The sequence below is a fragment of the Dipodomys spectabilis genome, unplaced genomic scaffold (assembly GCF_019054845.1).
Source record: "Dipodomys spectabilis isolate Male_0828 unplaced genomic scaffold, ASM1905484v1 ptg000009l, whole genome shotgun sequence".
Classification (NCBI taxonomy): Eukaryota; Metazoa; Chordata; class Mammalia; order Rodentia; family Heteromyidae; genus Dipodomys; species Dipodomys spectabilis.
In genome coordinates this window covers 13032889-13055696 of record NW_024870686.1, presented here as the reverse complement: position 1 = coordinate 13055696, position 22808 = coordinate 13032889, and the positions used below count along the sequence as shown (strand labels likewise).

The following is a 22808-nucleotide window of genomic DNA, read 5'->3' as shown; positions in this document are numbered from 1 at the left end:
GTAAATGGCAGAAGGAGGAAGAGAGCTGTCTTCCATATATTTAGTACCTAACATAATTCCTGGACATGGAAGATTTCTAATCCCCTAATCAGAGGATTTCTAATCCCAAAAAGTTCCCAATGCATATAGGGAACACATATATACTAACAGTTAAGTCATTAAGCACTATGAGAGAACAATACAGAGCTTCCTTCTAGTATCATTAGAATATTTTTCAGAACAGTTTAAAAGTAAACTTTAGTTCTATTCAAGTTCAAATATAACATCAAATGATAAAATTTATTATAGTCTATACATTTTATTAAAACTGCTTTCCTGTTCTTCCAAAACATTATGGATTTTCCTTTTTGGAAAATACATGAAGTATGATGTTCAGTGTCTCATCACTATTACTATTTCAATCATACAAGGAAGTACATATGCTGAGTGCCTTGTGAAAGGAAATTCTTCAATAAGTTTTAGACAATAAATTCTAGCTCATGAATAGAAATTTAATATTCTAGGCATTAATAGAAATTTTCATTCTTCATATATATACCCCAGTGAAAAATATGAGGGATGAAGTGAAAGAAATCCATTCACACCATCTTACACTTAGGGGAAAAAACATCCTATTTCTGCTGTGCACTAGTGGCTCATGCCTATAATCCTGGCTACTCAGGAGGCTGACATATGAGGAGCATGGATCAAAGCCAGCTCAGTCATCAAAGTCAGTGAGATTCACATCTCCAATTAACCACCAGAAAACTGAAAGTGGAGCTGTGGCTCAAGTGGAAGAGCGCTTGCCTTGAGCTAAAGAGACAGCAGCCAGGCCCAGAGTTCAAGACCCATGACCAACAAAAACAAAACAAAACAAAAAAACCTACTTCTAAACTAATGTTTATAATAACTAATGCTTATAATAATAGGCAAAACCAAAGATGGGCTGAATGGATCTTGATTTAAAAATATGAACTTAGTAATTTCTCTTTAAATCATATTCTAGAATAGTTACATCTTCCTTTAGAGACAAGCCATCTAATTAAATTTTTAAAAATACATTTATGTTATTTCACTTATTTCTACAGGAGTATCTTCTCTATAGTCTCTCCGTTTACTGCTAGCAAATGTTTTGAATCCTAAAGGATTCCTACAATGTAGAGCATCACTGACATCTTCCTTATAAATTATGTATTCACACTATTATAAATGGAGTCAGAACTATTCTGAGACTACTGTGAATTTATACTTTAGTCTTAATATATTGTTTAATTTGGAGTAACAATACCACCAAAAAACAAACCTCAATGGGAAAATATTCAAATAAAGGGTAAAGATTTTTGTTTTTTGTTGGTTTGTTTTGTCATGTACTGTGGGCCTGAGGGCTGTACCTGAGCTCTTCAGATCAAGGCTAGCGCTCTATCACTTGAGCCACAGTGCCACTTCTGGTTTTCTGGTGGTTTATTGGAGATAATAATTTCACGGCTTTTCCTGCCCTGGCTGGCTTTGACTCACAATCCTTAAATCTCAGTCTCCTGGGTAGCAAGGATTATAGGCCTGAGCCACTAGCACCCAGCTTATAGATGTTTTTATAGGAAATTAAAAAATCCTTATTTAAACAAAGTGTCTCATCTTGGTACTAGTGACATTAAGACTGCACAATTCTATTGTGAGAGACATTACAGGTTCTTTAAGCAGCATACCTAACCTACCAACCTAGTACCTCCTCTCTTCTTTCCCCTTCCTACCTCCCCTCTACCTTACTTGCTATGACAAAGTGTCTTCAAATGCTGTTAAATGTCTCCCAGGAGGTAAAAAAATCTCCCCTACGTGAGAATTGCCCTAATTTAAAGTTACTTTTACATCTAAGGATAGCAGTGTGAAAAGCAGGGGAATAGAAAGGTCAGACAACAGGTATAAAAACAAAGACATAAGAAATGTGTTATGGTGTTCTGTAGTAGTGGCTGACTACAGTTCACTATGACTTACGATGTATTTTATAAAGCTGTAGAAAAAAAAAAGCTTCAAGGTTTTAAGTGTAAAGAAATGATAAGGAAAGGGAAATGTTACTGTGGCTTAATCAACAAACATTCTATACAGTGTATATTGAAGTATCTAATTGTAACCTATTATTAAGTGCAATTAATATATTAAGAAAAACAATGTTATACTCTAAAAAGTTTCTTCAACTGGTAGCTGGGTTGGGGCTTTAAAATTTCCCCAGATTAGTCCAAATAAATGAACATATATATAGCATGCCCTAAAAAAACTTCTAAGTAATGGAATAACTTGGAATGTATTAAATGTCACACCAAGTTATTGTTAAAATGAATGTCTGAATAGATGCATAATACCAGAACATGAAAAATAAATAAATAAAAGTCCTAAACTCATTTCTGTAATCTTAAGCTATTCAGGAGGCTGAGATCTAAGGATAGCAATTCAAAACCAGTGTGGACAGGAGAAACTGTGAGATTTCCAATTAACTATCACTAAAAAGAAGCCAGAAGCTAAATTGTAGAGTACTAACTACCCTTGAGCAAAAAAAACCTCAAAGGACTGTGCCCAGGCTCTGAGTTCAAGTCTTAGGACCAGCAGAAAAAAAAAGAGGTGAAAGGGAAGAATTCTAAACAGATGGTGGATACTGATTAGGCAATGTAAGTATAAACACATACCTGTAAAATACTTCCAAGTTGTTTATGAAAGAACTTTACAAACTCTTTGCTCTCATCATTTTGCTGGGTAAGGGTTAAAACCATGCGTCTCACTGAAGTAAGAAGTTGAGACGAACATACTTCATCCATGTGCTCCTAAGAAAAACCCTACAGGGTTAGGATATAAACTTATCTATTGTTTAAAAATATCAATCACATAATAATTCATTTCTCTGGCATAGATCCTTCTCACCTTCTCAATTTTCAGTTGTACACTGGAAAGAATTGTCCATGACAACAACCAAACTCTTAACAATATACACTGAGAGGCTTGACAATTCGGACTCACTATACCAGGTGTTGGCTAGTAAAAGAAACTGGCTTATCCAGCCTTTCTCTACTAAGAATTATTCATCCTATAGCTTCAATTTGCCTATCTTCCTGTTTGCAATTTGGTTAACTGCAACTACTCTTACAATCAATTTTCTTCCACCTAATTTTCTATTATCAGACACATACATATATATATATATATATATATATACATTCATATATGTACACGTACACACACACACACACACACACACACACACACACACACACACACATATGTATGTATATATATAAAATATATCCCCACCTAGTGTTGAGGTTTGAACTCAAGGCCCCTGTTCATGCTCAGTTTTTTTGCTCTTGTCCAGCGTTCTACCACTTGATCCATGCCTCCAGTCTGGATCTTCATGTTATTAACATCTTGTACATCATAGGACATAGGAGCACCTAGTCCTCTACCTACTACATGCTAGTTACTCCATCAACGCTTCCCCAACATTCCAATAACTAAAGTCTCAATACATTATCAGATGGCTTGTTGGTCAACATAACCCCCTAATTTTCTTTAACTTTCTCCTTAATTGTTCTTTAAAAGCATGTATAAATTACAAAATAATTCTAACCATTTTCTGAGGTAAGTCTAGAAATTTCTTATTGCTCTTCTATTAAAGTCACAAGTTCTACAACCTTTCTCAGGTCAGGTTTTTTTCCTAGTTGAATAAATCTATAAAATGAAGTACTCAAACATATTAATTCCTAAGGTTGATTCAGGCTCATTTTTAAAAGTTCACATGTGTCAAGGCAAGTAACTGAAAAAATGAAACAAGAATGAAAAAGTTCTGTCCCTCAAAAGCTCAAAAGCTGGGGCTGGAAAGGTCGCTCAGCAGTAGAGTGCTTGCCTCACATTCATAAAGGCCCTGGGTTCAATTCCTCAGCACCACATAAACAGAAAAGGCCGGAAGTGGCACTGTGGCTTAAGTGGTAGAGCACTAGCCTTGAGCAGAAGAGTGCAGGGACAGCACCCAGGCCCAGAGTTCAAGCCCCATGACCAACCAAAAAAAATTCAAAAGCTTGATTCACAGTTGATCAAAATCTTAACATAAGACTTAAAACTCTGAGGGCTAGGAAGGTGGCTCAGTGGTAGAGCGCTTGTCTTGCATGCATGAGGCCCTGGGTTCGATTCCCCAGCACCACATAAGCAAAAAGCAAAAAAGCCGGAAGTGGTGCTATGGCTCAAGTGGTAGAGCGCTAGCCTTGAGCTGAAGAACTGAGGGACAGCGCCCAAGCCCAGAGTTCAGGCCCCATGACCGGAACCCCCCCCCCCCCAAAAAAAAGACTTAAAACTTTGAAACCCTAGGAGTAGAGTAAACCCTTTAAAGGTATAGGTTAACACTTTCCTGAGTAGAATCTTAATAGCTGACAGAGAAAAAAAAAAAAAACTGATAAATGGAACTTGATCAAATTAAAAAACATCTGCAGCATAAAGGCAACAATTATCAGAATCAAGAGACAGGCTAGAGAATGGGAAAAAAAAATTGTTTTAGTGCCTGGCACAGTGGTGCCAGAACCAGAATAATGAAACCTGTTAGGCAGGGTACTGTGGCTCCCACCTATATTTTAGCTATTCAAGTGGCAGAGTGGGATGATTATGGTAGTGGCCAGGCCCAGGAAAAAAGTTCATGAAACCTCATCTCACTAATAAAGGCTGAGTGTAGTGGAGTAAGCTTGACATCTCAACTACAAAGAAGTATAAATAGGAGGATTATAGTCTACCCCATTCCCCCAAAAAAGCTACAGTGCCTGCCTAGCAAGCACCAGGTCTTGACTCAAACCTTGGTACTACCAAAAACCCAAACTAAACTATAAAACTTGTTTAATATGGGGAAGAATAATATAGCAAGTGAAATTTTTTGTTGTTGTTTTTGCTGGTCCTGGAGCTTGAACTCAGGATGTGGATGTTATTCCTGAACCTCTCTCTCTGTGCTCAAGGCTACTACTCTATTACTTGAGCCACAGCAACACTTGCAGTTTTTGAGTGGCTTATTGGAGGTAAGAGTCTCATGGACTTTCCTGCCCAGGCTGGCTTTGAACTATGATCCTTAGATCTCAACCTCATGAGTAGATAGGATCACAGGTGTGGGCCACCAATGCCTGGCTGCATGAGTGAATTTCATCAAAGTACATCTCTCACTGAGTTGTCCTTAAGTTCTTTTCTGCAGTCAAAAATTCTCTTCGAGCCTGAATAGAAGCTCCATTCTTCTTCCTCAGATACCTCCTTGGAATCCTGCCACTGTAGCATTTTTCTTGGCCAGACTCTCCCTGTAATATGTCCACTGTCTAGCTCTTGCTATTTGCCATGTATCTTACATATGTTTCCCTGTGCTCCTATTTCCCTTTCCTTTCAAATCCTTTCTACCTTAAATAGATATAAGATTAGTCCTCGTTTATAATGGCACTGAAGAGCATGAATCTCACTTGGGATACAATACCCTATCCCTGAGTTAGATGGGACTGCAAAGGCCATATGAGTGTGCATTTGTACTCCAGGGCTTGGATGATACTTCACTTTAAGACCTGATCAGCTGATGTCCTAAGTCACTTTTTCTCATCTGAATCAAAAAGTTAGCCTGAAAGCCTTGTTAGACAAACCAACTGTGATATGATAAACTGAGCTAACTCATAGAAGCAGTAGATTTAAGATTCACTGACAGCAGGCGCTGGTGGCTCACGCCTGTAATCCTAGCTACTCAGGAGGCTGAGATCTGATGATTGCTTCAAAGCCAGCCCTGGCAAGAAGGTTTGTGAAACTCTTATCTTCAATAAACCACCAGAAAATCAGAAGTGGTGCTGTGGCTCAAGTGAGCACTAGCCTTGAGCTGAAGAGCTGAGGACAGTGCCCAGGCCCAGACACAGAAATCACCATGTCTACTTCTCCTAATCCTTATCACTCAGACTGTGACTCTCAATCATTTCTTTTCTTTGAGGCTCTATTTTGTCAAGATTGTGGGAGACAGTTTTGTCTTCTGTTTTACCTGAATTTTTGTTTTTTTTGGGTCCGGTCATGGGGCCTGAACTCTGGGCCTGGGAGCTGTCCCTCAACTCTTCACCTCAATTTACCTGAATTTTTATGATTTACTATAATAAAGTTTTACCTATGAGTCAAAAAGCACAGAAAGTTTATTTTTAAAAATTATTTACCTTCAAAAAAGGAATGACTTCTTTCATAATTGCTTTAATCTGACGATCCAGTTGCTGAGTATCAATTCTAGGACATGGGACAGTAGAAACCTCACTTATAGGTTGTTGTGAGCTACAATTTTCAATAATGGGAGTTTCTGTTTCTAAGAAAAATAATACATTAATAAAAAAAGTTTACATCATTTATACACACACACACACACACACACACACACACACCATTTTAAAGAATATCAAGATATGATAATTTAATTTAAAAAATGCCAGGGCAAAAAAAAAAAAATCCATGTACTTGTAGCATTCATGGTAGCTAAATAAAAACAGTAATAAAAACCTGTATTACCAACTATATATTAAGTAGGGCCTTTAATATGTTTTCTATGACAGAGTCTTGGTCTGTAGGACAGGCTGGCCTCAATATTCTCCTGCCCCAGCTTCATGACTACAAGAATACATACAGTGCCTGGCTGGTTTTTCACTGTTTTTATATGCAACGACGATTATAACTTCTAATCAATTAAAAAAGACACACCATCTAAATTATTATCTGCAGAGGTGGCAGCAGCAGCAGCATCTTCATCCTCAAGAACTCTGCAGGTGCATCTCATATTTGAATTACTGTCACCCTCGGTCTTCATACGTTCATATTCTCTCATTCTGGCTAATGCTTGATCTAAGTGAATCACCGTGTTACCTAAATTTGAACAGAAATATTTCTAAAATAAGCAAAAGTAAATCTTTTTATCCACTTCTCAAAAACTATTATCTGAACATTAGAAAAATTAGCATTTTAACAAGTTCCAGACACTATGTCCTTCATGTAGATCCTCACATTTATTTACTCCTTAAATAATCCTATGACAGCAGCTTCATACTTAAGTAACTTGCCCAAATCTTTACAATTAGTTTTAAATAAAATAGCAGGCATTTGACTTCAGGTTATTTTAAACCATGTTAGTCGCATCTATTTCATTATTATCATGTTGTTTTACTGGAAACAGTAAAAAGAAATCATGCCAAAATGTTATGTAAATTCTGAGGAAAGTAATCCAATTTAACAGAAGCAAATAAGGTAAGCAAAAGAAGCCTACCAATGAGATTTTCCAATATCTACCTCTTTCTCGAGGGGAGTACTGAGGTAGCAACTTACGGTCTTGCTAGGCAGGCAGTCTTTCACTTGAACCACATTCCCAGTCCTTTTGGCTTTAGTTATGTTTCTAACAAGGTCTTGAACTTATGGTCAGCCTGACCTGGACTTCAATCATCCTATTTATTCTACCCTCCTACGTCGGAGTGCACCACGATGCTAAGCTTTTTGATGCTAAGCTTTTTAATGGCTAAGATAGGGTCTTATAAACATTCTGCCTGGGGTGGTCCTGAACTGCAAATCTTCCTTCCTGAGTGCAGACTTGTGAATAGCTAAGATTATAGCTACCACCTATATCCACTTCTAGTTACAAAGCTAGTTGTAAAAAACTGTCTGAAAGAAGAATTTAGTAAAATAATGAAAATAAGCAGTTCATATGCAGCAACTCATTCAGAAATAGTAACAGAAGAAAAGGAAAGAACTAGCCAGAATAACTTCTTTACAATGGATGCACTTAATATAGACCTGATAGCTATTTACTCAGAAAGGAGGCAGAGCCTCAGTAATCAGGAAAATCTGAATCATTGTGATAACAGATACCTAGTGATAAAGCAAGGCTTGGACTTTGGATATTTTTAAAACAGTGTAAACTTCTGTTTATTGAGATATTATTATTTGTGCTTGATAGTGGTATGTATACATTTCCTCCAAGAACATAGCAAAATAAGAACTCTACTTTATCACTATTTCAGCCATAAACATTAGGTGATCTGACCCAGGTTCAGAGTCCTGATAAAGAATGCTGAAAGTTTAACATGATAGTACCTTTATGTCTATGTTTTATGAGCCATACATTATCTTTTAAGTTGCAATTCACAGACTGTAAGACATCAACTTAGTCATGCTAAAATGATAAACATGTTCTGCTTACCTAGATCATCTGTTGCAAAGGGTTCAAAATTTGAAGATACAGACATGACACTAGCATTATCAGCATTGTGTTGCTCACTTATTTTATGTGTTTCTCTTTCAAAGTTTTTCTCAAAAGTTTCCTGTTACAATAAAAAATAATTTCTTTAAAAATTTTATAAATATTAACTATCAAACAGATACTATTTGCAAACAACGATATACCTAAAATGTACGTTACATGAGTACTGCATGCAAACAGGACTATACACTACAACCAATTATTAAATGTTGAATAGTCATAGAAACATAAATATTAATCTTGCAGAACATCTCTTCTCATAATTGAACTCATTTCTGCATGTACTTTGCTGCGTTCCAACAAATGTATATACTCATGTAACCAGCTTCTTAAAAGACCAGGCAACCAGCTTAAAAGACCATGTCTATCAGCCTAGAAAGTTCCTTTGTACCTTTCTACAGTTAATCTCCACGACATTCATCTCATATATCTACCACTGTAGATTAACCTTATTAGTTCAGGCAAAAAGTATGTATTCTTCAGTATATTTTTCATGGTGTTTCTGAAATTAATACATGCTCTTGTGTATTTCAATATTACATTATTTCTAATTGTTGTATCATATTCTGTTGTAAGGTGTATCTGTTTTACTGTCAGCCTTTTAAGTTTCAGCCATTCTAATATGTTCATGGTGGCATCTCACAGTTTTAATTTGCATACTAGCCATCTATATGCTCCTTCATAAAGTTTCTATCCAAATCTCTTTTCTACTGTTATTACTGAGTTGTCTTAAAATTGAGTTGTAAAAATTCTTTATGTAATACAGCTATAAATTCTAGCTGTAATACAGCTAGAAACTCATTTGAAAAGCACAAAGCTTTTATTTTCATGGAGTCCAACAATATTTTCATGTATAATGCTTTTGATGTCCTAAGAAATCATTGCTGACGTTAAAATAAGATTTTTTCCCTTATTTTCTTCTCTTTTAATTTTATAGGTATAGCTTTAATAGTATTTTCATGTCATTTTAAACTAATCTTAAATGTGGTATGACAAGGGTGTCTCATATATATGCATATATGTTTTTGTGGGTTTTTTTCCTGCTAGCTATTGGTCTTTTGTGGGACAAGTGAACAAAGGATAGTGTGCTAATCAAATGGCACTGAAAACAAGAAGATGCTGAATTTCAGCTTTGGCAGGAAAAAAAAAAGAATATTTAAAATTATAGTAATACAGTTATTTATCCCAAGCCCTTATTTAGTAAGTAGTACGCTATCTTTACATTTTATTTAACTTTAAAACTTGATCAAGTTAGTTTTATCTTGAAATACAGTCAATTTTTCAAAATTTGCTATTGATGGTGCAGGTCAGTATGCTGTATCTGGAAATAATGCTACGTATATGAGACTTGGATTAATAACAGAAGCACTGAAGAACCTAAAATTTCTTAGACGTTTAGGAACAGACTTCACACTCCAACTTATTTCAATGCCCAGTAAACCTTAAGACACCTTGTTTAATAGCAAAAATTATCAAAATGATATTTTGGAGAAACACTTCAGAAGACATTATGGAACTATTCCAACTTTCTACCTATAAGCAATTACTTGCTAAGCAATTATTCTTATGTATGAATCTCCAGGTGATTCAACTGTATTATAAAAATAGAATCAAATTTTAAACAGGTGATTCCCCCAACAAGCAGCATCTCTTCAGATTCCTAGCAGTATGTCATTCAGTCTTTCAATGAACAAAGTACTGGGCACTATAGGAGGACACAGACTACTAAATGTCTACCATTCTCCTCCTCACCATCCTCTCAAAGTCCTTTTTGTTTTATTAAAAAAAAAATTTCAAGTTAAAATATATTCAATTACATTCATTACTAGGATGATTGACTTCTGACTTATCTTGTACTTCTTGACTTACCTTGTACTACTTAAGGATTATTATTAAGATCTGTTTGGTTTACTATGTATCTTGAAATACAACATACACCTATTTATTAAATGTCTGTTAAAAGTTAGTCCCTCCTTTACACAACTGCTTAAAAATAATAAAAATATAAGTCAGCCCCTATCTTGTAGAAGATATATGTATGACTATATATGACTATATATATGAGTATTTTGGACCTTATACTCTATCATTTACACATAATTTTTGGTGTTCACGGTATATTTTAATTGTAATTTATATTTTATCTGACAATAATGTATTATACCTATCTTTTAAGCTGTTCACAATTTGACAATAATCAAATTTTTGTTTACTGTATACTAACATTATGCCTACATTTCACGTACTATTATTATCTTACATCATCAGTAGTAGCCAGGCTTTCACTGGGAGTAAGTTCTGAGTTTGATGCTATCCAAGTACCAGAGTTTACAGACTTTACATTTTCTCCATCTTTTTCATCACTTTCAGAAATATGTCGGGATACTATGTCCTATATAAGGAAAATGAGACATTATTGCTTAATATCAAATGTATGATGCAAATTTTAAAACATAAAGATCCATTGCTTCTCACTTGATAGGTTAAGTGTGAAGAAATCATACCAAAGGAAAAAAACCTAAAAAACTGCTCACAAAGACTAAAAAGCTATTTAAGATATACAAAGAAAATAACAAAAAGAAATCAAAATATGTATGGAGCAAGAACATTCATGGGACTAAGAAAGTAAACAGATATAATCATGAAGTAACAGTAACAAGGTAGAAAAAAAAGTTATCAGATACCTGCAATGCATATAAAGCCCTCTGTCTCAAGTAGTCTGTATTAAGTAGTTGAAGCTCATGGAAGAGTTCAATAAGAAAATGTGGACGAGACTCATTTTGAGAAATTAATGTAGCTACTTCAGAATAAATAGTATCCTGTAATGCTTCAAACATGGAAAAATCACTCCCAGTTTCTGGAAGATATAAAATACCTTCATGACAATTTCTAATAATGTGTGTCATTAATCTAAGCTTTAAATTACTTAAAAATCTGAACAAAATTCTATTTCAGGACTTTTAAAGAATGCTTAAAACCAAAGTTAAAGATAATCAAAATAGGCAAGTAAATATTATATATTAAATAAATACTTATATTCATGAGTAACATTACCTAGCACTACTTGGTATCATATTTGCTTCTCAATTGAAATATCTTATTAGGTGTTGTGGTATATGACTATAATCTCAGCAACAGAGAGACTAATGAAAGAAGATTGTAAATTTGAGGCCTGTGTAGGTTAAACAAGACCCTTTCTCAAAATACACACAAAATAGCATTTTTACATACTCAATAGGACTAACCAGTGAAAATCCTTCACCATTTGAATCAAATAAACTAAGCTGAAATAGTTTTGTTTCTTGCTAATATGAACACTGTAGCAAAAAAGGACCTCAGGCTCAAATGGTATATGCTTGCCTAGCACTCTTGAGTCCTTAGTTCAAAACCAAAACCAAATGAAGTACTGCTGTTAAGTGCTATTTTAAGGTCTAAAAAGCTACTAATATTCAAATATCACTTTCAACTCAGAAAAGTTGATAATGTTTAACATGTTTAACTATAACTTACATGTGAATTTGCTATTGTCATACAAATATATATATACTTGTACTCAATGCAAAGTTTTCAGAATTTGCCTATCCCTGTTACTTCTGAGCATATAGCCAGCCCCATACTATTCTTTTTTTTTTTTTTTTTTTTTCAGCCCCATACTCTTAAAAAGAGTACAAATTAGGAACTTGGGACATGCATGGGAGGGGAGAAGTGGAGTAATCACAAAGTAGTCCTAGCTATCCAACTATAAATCTTCTAAAATAAGCCAAGCTCATGACTGTAATACTAGCTATTGAAGAAGCTCAAAGCTAACCCAGCAGGAAAGTCTAGGAGACTCTTGTCTCCAATAACCATCAAAATATCAGAAGTGGGGCTGCAGCTCAAGTGGTAGTCTTGAGCAAAATCATCATCAGGCCAAGTTCCAAGTCCCAGGAAGAAAGCATACTTACACATTTACACACACACACACACAATTCTGGAACAACAAAATATCAAATACCTAGCTAGTTAAATGCTCAAGTTCAGAAAAAATCAGTTTCTAAGAAAAACAAATATGTTGAAATTTTAGTATATGATTCTTTTTAAAAAATGTGTGTGCAGCCGGGCACCTGTGGCTCATGCCTGTAATCCTAGCTACTCAAGAGGCTGAGATCTGAAGATCATGGTCAAAGCCAGTCCTGGCAGAAAAGTCCGAGAGACTCTTATCACCAACAAACCACCAGAAAGCCAGAAGTTGCACTATTGATCAAGTGGTAGAGTGCTTGCCTTGAGCTGAAGAGCTGAGGGACAGCGTCCAGGCCCAGAGTTGAATTCAAGACTCACTACTGACCAAAAAAAAAAAACAAGTGTGTGCAGCTGGGTACCAGTGCCTCAAGCCTGTAAGACTAGCAACTTAGGAGGCTGAGATCTGAGAATGGCGATTCAAAGCCAGCCTGGGCAGCAAAGTTCTTGAGACTCTAATGTCCAATTAACCACCAGAAAACCAGAAGTGGTGCTGCGGCTCAAACGGCAGAATGCTTGCCTTGGGCTGAAGAGCTCAGGGACAGTGCCCAAGCCCAGAGGTCAAGCCCCACGACCAAGAAAGGAAGGAAGGGAAGGAGGGAGGGAGGGAAACAAAAATGTGTGTTTGTGAAGTTAGGTGCCAGTGACTCACGCCTGTAATCCTAGCTACTCAGGAGGCTGAGATCTGAGAACTGTGGCTTAAAATCAGCCTGGTTAGTGAATTCTCAGTCAAGCACTTATCTCCAATTAACCACCAAAAAACTGGAAGTGAAGCTGTGGCTCAAAATGGTATAATGTTAACCTTGAAGAAAAGAGCTCAGGGACAGCACCCAGGCCTTCAGTTCACTGACAAAAAAAAAAAAAAAAGAAGAAATGTGGAATGTATTCTACTAGGAAAAATTTCTACTCAGCAGTAGCTAAATGATGTAATATTTTGAGGTCTCAAATTTTCTAAACATAAAACAACTAATGAAAACCATGTAACTTTCTTATCCTTCTGCTATAGTTTGTAAATATAAAAGAAATACCATTTATTAACTAAAATAATCATATAATTGTTATTAAGTATTATTCATATTATGTAAATTTATCAAAAATATTCTGCCAATGTTTAAATGTTCACTTGTGACATACTACAAAAGTGAGTTACCATAAGCAGGAACCCAACTTATCTTTCTGTAAAAAAATCACTACTTACAGAAAAAAAACTACACCAACATATGATTTTATATGCAAGCTTTTCATTTACTTATTGACCATAGTTGTGGTTTTTTGTTGGTCATGGGGCCTGAACATTGGGCCTGGGCACTGTCTCTCAGCTCTTCAGCTCAAGGCTAGCGCTCTACCACTGAAGCCATGGCACCCACTTCCGGCCTTTGCTGTGTATGTGGTACTGAGGAATCGAACCCAGGGCCTCATGCATGCAAGGCAGAAGCACGCTACCACTGAGCCACCTTCCCAGCCCCAGCTGTTTGATATTTAAAAGGTTTGTTCCAAAGCTAAAAGAACAAAGTACACATTATGGTATCTTTAACAGCTTTGTGTTTAATAAAATTAGCACTCATTATACATCATTAAAAATTAAAATTTAATTATTTTTTGCCAATCACAATCTTCATCTCTCTCTTTTGCAGTCTAGTGATGGCAAGTTTATACCATTTTCTCATCCTGGACTAAATTAATGAGCTTTTGATAGAAAATCTCTGATCTCACAAAGGGTTTTGCCGATCCAATCTTGATTTTGTACAATTTTCATTCTTTTCTTTGAAATTACCAGCAACACATTCATCACTGTCAGATGTGGATCCTTCTTTTATTTTCTTTAGTGTCCCATAACAGTTCAAACAGGCTTTTATTTTTTAGTTATATAGCTTTAGAAGGAGGTAAAGAATTTTTGTAAATTCTGAGTCATATAGAACTATTTTAAGTAATAGATCAAATTAGCATTTTGGAATCTTTCCAATTTTGCATGATCTTTATCATATTCTTCCCATATTATACTTAAATACCAGTATTTTTTAATTAATTTTAATTTTTTTAAGAAATGTAAAATAAATTTCAAATTCTAAGTTTTAAAAAGTTCTATTCCCCTTACAAATGTATTAGGTTTCACACACAAATCAAAACAAGAAAGTCATCAATTTAACCAGCCACAAATTATAAATGAAAGGTTTCAGAATTTTATCAGTATGAACTTTTTTTTTTTATAAAGCACGTAACATTTATACAGTTGCCAAATCTAAAAAACTACCAGAACAGCATTTAGATTTTTAGGATCAAATGGAAAAAACTTAACAAAAGTGGACACCAAAAAACTAAGCAGATTGTTACCTGGCGCTTCATTGCATGCATTTCTGTTAGACTGCTGTAGCATTCTCCTAGCATGTGCTGTAGGAAAGGGCAGACATAGGATGAACATAAAATGTGTATGAGTAGGTCTATGAGTAAGTGAATTAAAAAAAAACAAAAACAAAATTTTTTAAAAAATTGTTTGCCTGAAGTGAAATGTTATCACAAGGTATTACTCTATTATGTTCTATTTAAAAGTAATCACATTAGAGGGAATTTCAAAAGGTTTAATATAAAGTTATTACTGTGATGATATACATATCCAGGTGAACGTCCTGTAACTCTTGTGGGAGCAAAGAACTGTAATGCTACCAGCGATATATGCTTCACTCTTTTTTTTTTTTTATTTATTTTTTATTTTTTTTAACTTTTTTTTTGGTCCGGTCGTGGGGCCTGAACTCTGGGCCTGGGCACTGTCCCTCAGCTCTTCAGCTCAAGGCTAGCGCTCTGCCACTTGAGCCACAGCGCCACTTCCGGCTTTTTTCTTATGTGGTGCTGAGGAATCAATATGCTTCACTCTTGATAATGACATATGATACGTAGGGTAGCAATAAGTCCAAGATACAATTTCAGGGTAGTGGTTAAGATGAAAAAAATGTGTATCTTTACACTACTGACTACATTTTTATGTCATTAATAATCACACTCTTCAGTAAAAGAGATCTGAAATACTATGATTATCAATTATTTAAGTAATGATAGTCTTTTTTTTGAGCCTTTCAATTTAGTGCCTCTCCTCCAACCCAATGTTTACTTTCTGACAATTTTACAACTTAGTAGTATTTTGCTAAAATTTTGGGTCTGAGATAGTAAGAATTGCTATTTCTGTCAAAAGGATTCTGGACTCAAAAGAAGTTTTACCATTTCCTACCAAAATAACCTTGAGGAAGTTATTTCAAAATACAAATGTGATGCTTCTGTTGTAATTACAAAACTTAACAAGTATTCACCTAAGTCTTAGAAAATATAGATGTTAAAGATTATAAAACCATTAAAAAAAACTTTCATTAATCTTCTAGTCATTACTCATTCACATTTTGTTTTACATAGTTGGAAGCAAACTGTTCAGGGATCACTAAATCTACTTTTTCTACTTCTCTTTCCATAAAATGGATTCCAACAAGAACAGAACAATTACTATGACTTTTGAGTCTTCCCAGAAAAATTCTACCCATTTATATAAGCAGCCGGGTTGGAAAAAGAAAAACAAACAGATATTCTTCATCTTTTGATTTCTCATTTGAAGAATGAAAACCAATGAAGCATTGCAGGGCTCAAATGACATACATAAATAATTCTTAAAAAATTAATTTTGAAAATACACAAATGACAGCTGATATAATTTTCACCAAAATCTTAACACAAATGAAACTACAAGTCTTTTTGCTGACTCCTTCTCTACATTCCTTTAGAAACATTTATTCTTTATAAATAAGTACCAGTGTTTATTTAAACTAAAATGACAGCAAATATATTCACCTAACAAGCAATTTCTTAAGAGTCTACCATGTGTATTTAAGACAAAAATATGTGAATGTACTACCTGCTGCCAAGGGACTCAAAAAGGTGACACAGAAACTTAAGTAAATACTACATAATGTAATACAGGTAACAAAGCAGGTTTACTCTGCTCCAGTGGAAACCAAATGGAGAAAAGTAAAGCTATTCTATATGAATTGAGATACAATTTCAGGTTCTAGAATTAAAACTGAATGAAACAGCCTTCCAGCGAAAGGGCTTACAAAGGGCAAAAAAGGACTTGAAGTAGAAAAGACAACTCATGAGGTAAAAAGTACCGTGACAGGCTGGGAAGGTAGCTCAGTGGTAGAGCGCTTACCTTGCATGCCTGAGGCCCTGGGTTCGATTCCTCAGCACCACATAAGCAAAAAAAGAAAAAAGCTGGAAGTGGTGCTATGGCTCAAGTGATAGAGCACTAACCTTGAGCTAAAGAGCTGAGGAAGAGTGCCCAGGCCCAGAGTTCAGGCCCCACGACCGGACCGCCCCCCCCCCCAAAAAAATAAAAACCAAAGTACCGTGACAGCCATGTGAAAGCTCTGCTTCAATGCTACTGAAAGAAAAGGTCTCTAAGCAGAGGATGGTAAGGAATGAATCTAGAAAGGCAAGAAAATGCCAATTCCTCTGTGGCCATGTATGTTAAAATCTGTTTGAAACACATTGGGTGGTAGACATAGTGAAGGGGAAAAAAAAGGTGACAGATACTATCGTAAGTACTTTAGGCTTTAATTTAACATACCATGCCTGGTGAAGCCAAAGGTTTTAATCTGAGGAATAGGATATTGCATAGTAATTTTTAGATGGGTTTTCAGAATTACAAACTTTGAGTCCACCTTTAATGCCAACTATTCTTTGTTTAAAAGTGCATGCACATAATTTCTACTACAAAATCTCACATACGGTAGCAATGTGTGATAGTCTAGTTTTGAAACTTGCTTTAATAGAACTGTTCATATCTAACCTTAAATAGTAGCAAAGCAAGAAAAAAAACATACCTGAAGATATTTCTGTAGACCTACTATATTTTATTATTTTTTCCAGGTGCTCATGATTCTTTCTGCTGAATGCTTTTGCTGGAACAGGCTCTTCAGTCTTTGCTGTATGTCTATTCCGACTTTTGCAAGGTTCACAGGTGCTAGACATACTGGCACTTTCATATCCTTGATTTAAACAACAAAAAAGTAACAGCTGCAACTAACTTAATATAAAGGGAAACTGATTTCTACAGTGAAAGTAGTACAATTAACTCAGTAGAGATGCAATAAAGCACTTGTATAAACAAAATGCAAAATAATGTCTTGGAGATAAATTTGGAAATAGTAATAAATAACTCATTATACTTGAATATTCCCTTAAGTACACTACAAAGTACAATATAAAATATATTTTACAGGACCCAAATTCTCAACCAAAGTCTAATTGATGATTTTTTTCAATGTGAGAAAATATAAGAAAAAAAAAAATCATAGCCAGTCACTGATGGCTCACGCCTGTAATCCTAGCTACTCAGAGGTCTGAGATGTGAGGATTGTGGATCAAAACCAGCCTGGGGAGGAGAGTCTGTGAGACTCATCTCCAATTAACCACCAGAAAACAGAAGTGGTGCTGTGGCTCAAGTGGTAGTGACTATAAGTATGTGGTTTTATTTCTGGGTCTTCTAATCTATTTCCATTGGTTTTTGGGTGTATTTTTGTGCTAATACCAAGCTGTTTTTGTTATTATGGCTCTATAGTAAAGCTTGAAATTTGGTATTGTGATACCTTCTGCATTGCTTCTTTTGCCTAGAATTGCTTTGGCTATTCTAGGTCTTTTGCTGTTCCATACGAAATTTTGGATTATTTTCTCTATTTCAGTAAAGAACATGGTTGGGATTTTGACGATAATTACATTGAATTTGTGTATCATTTTTGGCAGTATGACCTATCCAAGAACATAGAAGGTCTTTCCATTTCCTGATATCCTCTGATTTCTTTCTTTAGACATTTGTAGTTTTCACTAAATAGATCCTTTACATCTTTGGTTAATTCCTAGATATTTTTTTTGAGTTGATTTCAAAAATGGGGTTGTTTTCCTGATTTCCCTTTCTGCTTTTACGTTGTTGGTGTACAGAAAGGTAACTGATTTTTGTGAGTTAATTTTGTATCTTGCTACTCTGCCAAAGTGGTTTATTAGTGCTAGGAGTTTGGGAGTGGGCTGTTTAGGTATATTATCATGTCATCTGCAAATAGGGATAGTTTAATTTCTTCTTTTCTTGCCTTATTGCTCTGGCTAAGGATTCAAGAACTATTATACTGACAAGGAGTGGATAGAGTGGGTATCCTTACCTTGTTCCTGATTTTCAAGGAATTGGTTTTAATTTTTCCCCATTTAGTGTGATACTGGCTGTTGGTCTGTCATATATGGGTTTTATTGTTTTAAAGAATGATCCTTCAAATGTACTCATTACCTTGCCCATGTAATTGTTACCCTTCTGTACGGTATTTTCACAATAAAAAAATAAATAATTAAAAAAAAAAAAGAATGATCCTTCTAAATGGGGCGCTGGTGACTCACGCTTGTAATCCTAGCTACTCAGAAGGCTGAGATCTGAGGATTGTGGTTCAAAGCCAGCCCAGGCAGGAATGTCCATGAGACTATCTCCAATAAGCCACCAGAAAACCAGGAGTGGCATTGTGGCTCAAGTTGTCGAGCGCTCACCCTAGGCCCAGAGTTTAAGCCCCACAATCAACCAAAAACAAAAAACAAAAAAATAAAACAATGTTCCTTCTATTCTTATTTCCTCCAGAGCTTTTAACATGAATGGGTGTTGTATTTTGCCAAAGGCCTTTTCTGCATCAATAATCATGATTCTTGACTTAGGCTCTGTTGATGTGATGAACTACTTTATTGATTTACATATGTTAAGCCAGCAATGCATCTGTGGGATGAAGCCTATTTGACCATAACGTATGCTGGTTTTTTTTTTTTATGTTTCTGAATTCTGTTGGCTAAAATTTTATTGAAGAGCTTTGAGTCAGTGTTCATCAAAGAGACTGGTCTATAGTTCTGTTTGTTGGATCATTACACCTGGTTTGGAGATGAGTGTTATTGGCTTCATAGAATAAAAAGTTTGGGATTGCTCCCTCTGCTTGAGGAGTATGGGTATTAGTTCCCAATTCTGTGGTGAAATCTGTCTGGACCTGGGCTTTTCATTACTGGAAGCCTTCTGATTGCTTCCTCTATTCTCATTGTGAGTGACTGGATTATTTAGCTGATTTATACCTACTTAATTGAGCTTGGGCATTTGTTTTTCTCTAGAAATTCATGCATTTCTGCTAGGTTTTCCTTCTTTAGTGAGTAGATTCTGGAAATAGTTCTTCATGATGATTTCGATGTCTTGGATGTTTGTTGTAATTTTTCCTGTGGCATACCTGATCTTATTGATTTGGGTCTCCTCTCTTCCTTTTTTTGTTAATCTTGCAAGAGGTCTGTCAATTTTATTTTTAAAAAAACATTTTTTTATATTTATAGTTTTATCTCTATCTCATCATTTTCTGTCCTTACCTTGGTTATGTCGCTCAGCTCCATCTAGTAACTTTAGGTTTAATTTTTTTCTTGCTTGTCTAACAGTTTTAGTTGCATCATGAGATTATTTAGTTGACCTGCTCCTATTTTCTTGATGTGTACGCTCAGAGCAATGAACTTGCTTTTGTTGTTTCCCAGACATTCTGTTGTGATGTATTTTCATTGAATTATAGGAACTTACTAATTTCTTCTTTAATTTGTTCTGTGACCCAGGTGCCATTCAGTAACATGTTGTTCAGCCTCCATGTATTTGAGTAATTTCTGCACTATGTGTTGACAAAAAGTTTGGTTCCACTATGGTCGGATAGAATACAAGGGGTTATGCCAATCTACTTGTACTTATTTAAATTCTTTGTATGAACTATATGATCTATTTTGAAGACAATCCCATGGGCTGCAAAGAATGTGCACTGGGTTGTTGTTGGGTGGAAACTCTATAGATGTCTATTAGGTCCATTTGGGATATGGTGTCATTTAGCTCAGAGGCTTCTTTGCTTAACCTCTGGTTGGTTGACCTGTCCTTTGGTGAGAATGGGGTTTTAAGGTCCCCCACTACTATTGTATTTGGTTCTATCTTGTTCTGTAAATCTGAGAGTCTTTAGGTGTTCCTTTGTTTGGTGAATATAAACTGATGATTGTTGATATCCTCTTCTTGGATTGTTCCCTATATTATTATGTAGTAACCTTTTGTCTTTTTGTACTTATTTTAATGAGAACTCTATGGCGACCCTGCCTTCTTGCTGAGTACATTTGCATGGATCTTCTTCCAACCCTTCACTAAAGAGTCTGTTTTTGTCTTTGACTGTAGCATGCATCTCTTGGAGACAAATGGATGAATCTTGTTTTCTGATCCACTCTGCAGTTCTTTTGATTGGTGAATTGAGTCCATTAATGTTTGTGGTTAATACAGAGATGCGGTGTGTTTCCTATCATTTTCTTGCTTTCCTGCATCTTGCATCTTTCCTTTTCCAGTGCTTACTAAATGGATCTAATGATTTCTATCTGATGTGGTTCCCTTGATTGTTTTCTTTGGATTGTGTTCCTCCTTTTAGTATTTTTTGTAGTAGTGGCTTCGTGTTCATGAAATCCTTTAATTGTTCTTTGTTACTAAAAGCTTTAGATTTTCTGTGAAAATGTGAATGGTAGCTCTGCTGGATTGTGAGTTGTTGATTTTCAGGGCTTGGATGGTACTTTTCCAGGCTCTCCTTGCATTGAGGGATTGTGTGGAGAGGTCCGCAGTGATTCTGATTTTCTTTCCATTGTAATATAGCTCGTTCTTTGGCTTTGCAGTATTTAAAATCAGCTCTTTGCAATTCAGGTCTAGCGTCTTTACCATGATGTGTCTAGAAGTATTTCTCCTAGGATCCTGTCTACTAGGCGTATGCTTCTGTTATGTGGGTGAGGGAAATTTTCTATAATAATTCTATTGAATAAGTGTTGCATCCCTCTATTGTGGTAGTCCTCTTGTTAACTGATCTCAGTTATAGAAAGATTAGATTTCTTGGCATTGTCTGCCAGTTCTTGAATTTCCCTTTGGTAATTTCTGAGTGTTTTTTTCCATCTTTAATACTTTCTTCTCCAGCACCTCTGTTTTATCTTCAACTCCTGATATTCTATTTTCCATCTCATTCATTCTGTTACCATTCTGAAACCATTTCTGGTTTCTATATAGGTTCTCAAATGTTAATTTCATCTATTAACAAGGTATTTACTATGTACTATGAAATCGCCACTTTCAGCTTTTTCTGTTTATATGGTGCTAAGTGAACCCAGGGCCTCATACAAGGCAAGCACGCTACCACTGAGCCACCTTCTCAGCCCCACTATGACTATTTTTGACTGTACTTCTTTTTTTTAGGTCTTGGAATTTTTGCTCTTGAAGTTGCTGTTGTATCTCTCCTTTTGTTTCTTTGGCTAATTCTGCCATTATCTTTATTTGGGGGGGGGGGGGGGGGGGCGGTCAGTCATGGGAATTGGACTCTGGGCCTGGGTGCTGTCCCTGAGCTCTTCAGCTCAAGGTGAGTACTCTATCACTTGACCCACAGTGCCACTTCCAGTTTTCTGGTGGTTAATTGGAGATAAGAATCATATCTCAGCCTCCTGAGTAGCCAGGATTACAGGAGTGAGCCACTGGCACCCAGTTTAAACGTTAATTTTAAACTAATCAAGAAGCTGATGGTGCTCACACTTATAATCTTAATTACTCAAGAAGCTGAGATCTCAGGATCAAGTTTAAAAGCCAACCCAGGGCATACAAAATTCCAGGGAGTATCTCTATTTAACCAGCAAATGACTAGAAATAGAGGTGTGGTTCAAGTGGTATAGCTCCAGTCTTGAGCAAAAAAGCTAAAGCCAGAGGCCAAGACCCCGGGTTCAAACACCCATCTAGTGCACACACACCCCTTACACACCAAGATTTTAGGGAGAAGTCATCATTAAACACGGAGTTAGATGTAGAACTAGATGTAACAGTAAAAAACAGAAAATCAAACTTGGACACTGGCAATTTTTAAGTAACATAAAATTTGGAGTACACCCACTGAGATCACACTAATGCATTCACAGAAAAACAATGTTTGAAAAAGCACAAAAAAGAAAATACCATGTTTAAAAATACATTTTAGGGCTGGGAGTGCGGCTCAGTGGTAGAGTGCTTGCCTAGCATGTATGAAGCCCCAGATTAGATTCTTCAATACCACATAAACAGAAAAAGCTAGAAGTGGCACTGTGGCTCAAGTGGTAAGAGTGCTAGCCTTGAGCAAAAGGAACTATGGCCCTGAGTTCAAGCCATAGGACTGGCAAAAAAATAAAAAATTAAATACATATAAATATATAGACAAATCCTTGTTGAAATATTTTACAAAAAGGTCATGAAAGCAAAAAAACTTGCTGGGCCCAGTGGCTTATACCTGTAACCCTAGCCAATCAGGATCTGAGATCTGAGGATCGCGGTTTGAACGCAGCTGCCACAGTAAACTGTGAAACTCTCATCTCCAATTAATTACAGAAAAAAGCCAACAGTGGAGCTGTGGCTCAACAGCATTAACCTTGAGCAAAAGAAATCTAGGGACAGCACTCAGGCCCAGAGTTCAAACCCCAGGACCGGGGAAAAAAATAAAAAAGCAACAAAATCTGACTGTGG

General features: G+C 35.8%; 1 protein-coding gene across 18 annotated transcripts in view; it reads right to left on the bottom strand.

Annotated features, from left to right (window-relative positions):
- Pcm1 (pericentriolar material 1) overlaps positions 1-22808 on the bottom strand; it is a 90870-nt gene that overhangs the window by 13445 nt on the left and 54617 nt on the right. For 11 of the 18 annotated variants that reach the window (XM_042700334.1, XM_042700325.1, XM_042700352.1 and 8 more), the window contains 8 exons: positions 17098-17262; positions 14570-14626; positions 10927-11099; positions 10503-10634; positions 8183-8303; positions 6697-6858; positions 6165-6307; positions 2655-2789 (listed from right to left, as the gene is read on the bottom strand). In XM_042700334.1, coding sequence (XP_042556268.1) covers positions 2655-2789; positions 6165-6307; positions 6697-6858; positions 8183-8303; positions 10503-10634; positions 10927-11099; positions 14570-14626; positions 17098-17262 — 1088 coding nt within the window. The remainder of the gene's footprint in view (positions 1-2654; positions 2790-6164; positions 6308-6696; positions 6859-8182; positions 8304-10502; positions 10635-10926; positions 11100-14569; positions 14627-17097; positions 17263-22808) is intronic. The other 7 variants (XM_042700362.1, XM_042700467.1, XM_042700442.1 and 4 more) reach the window with 3 other exon arrangements.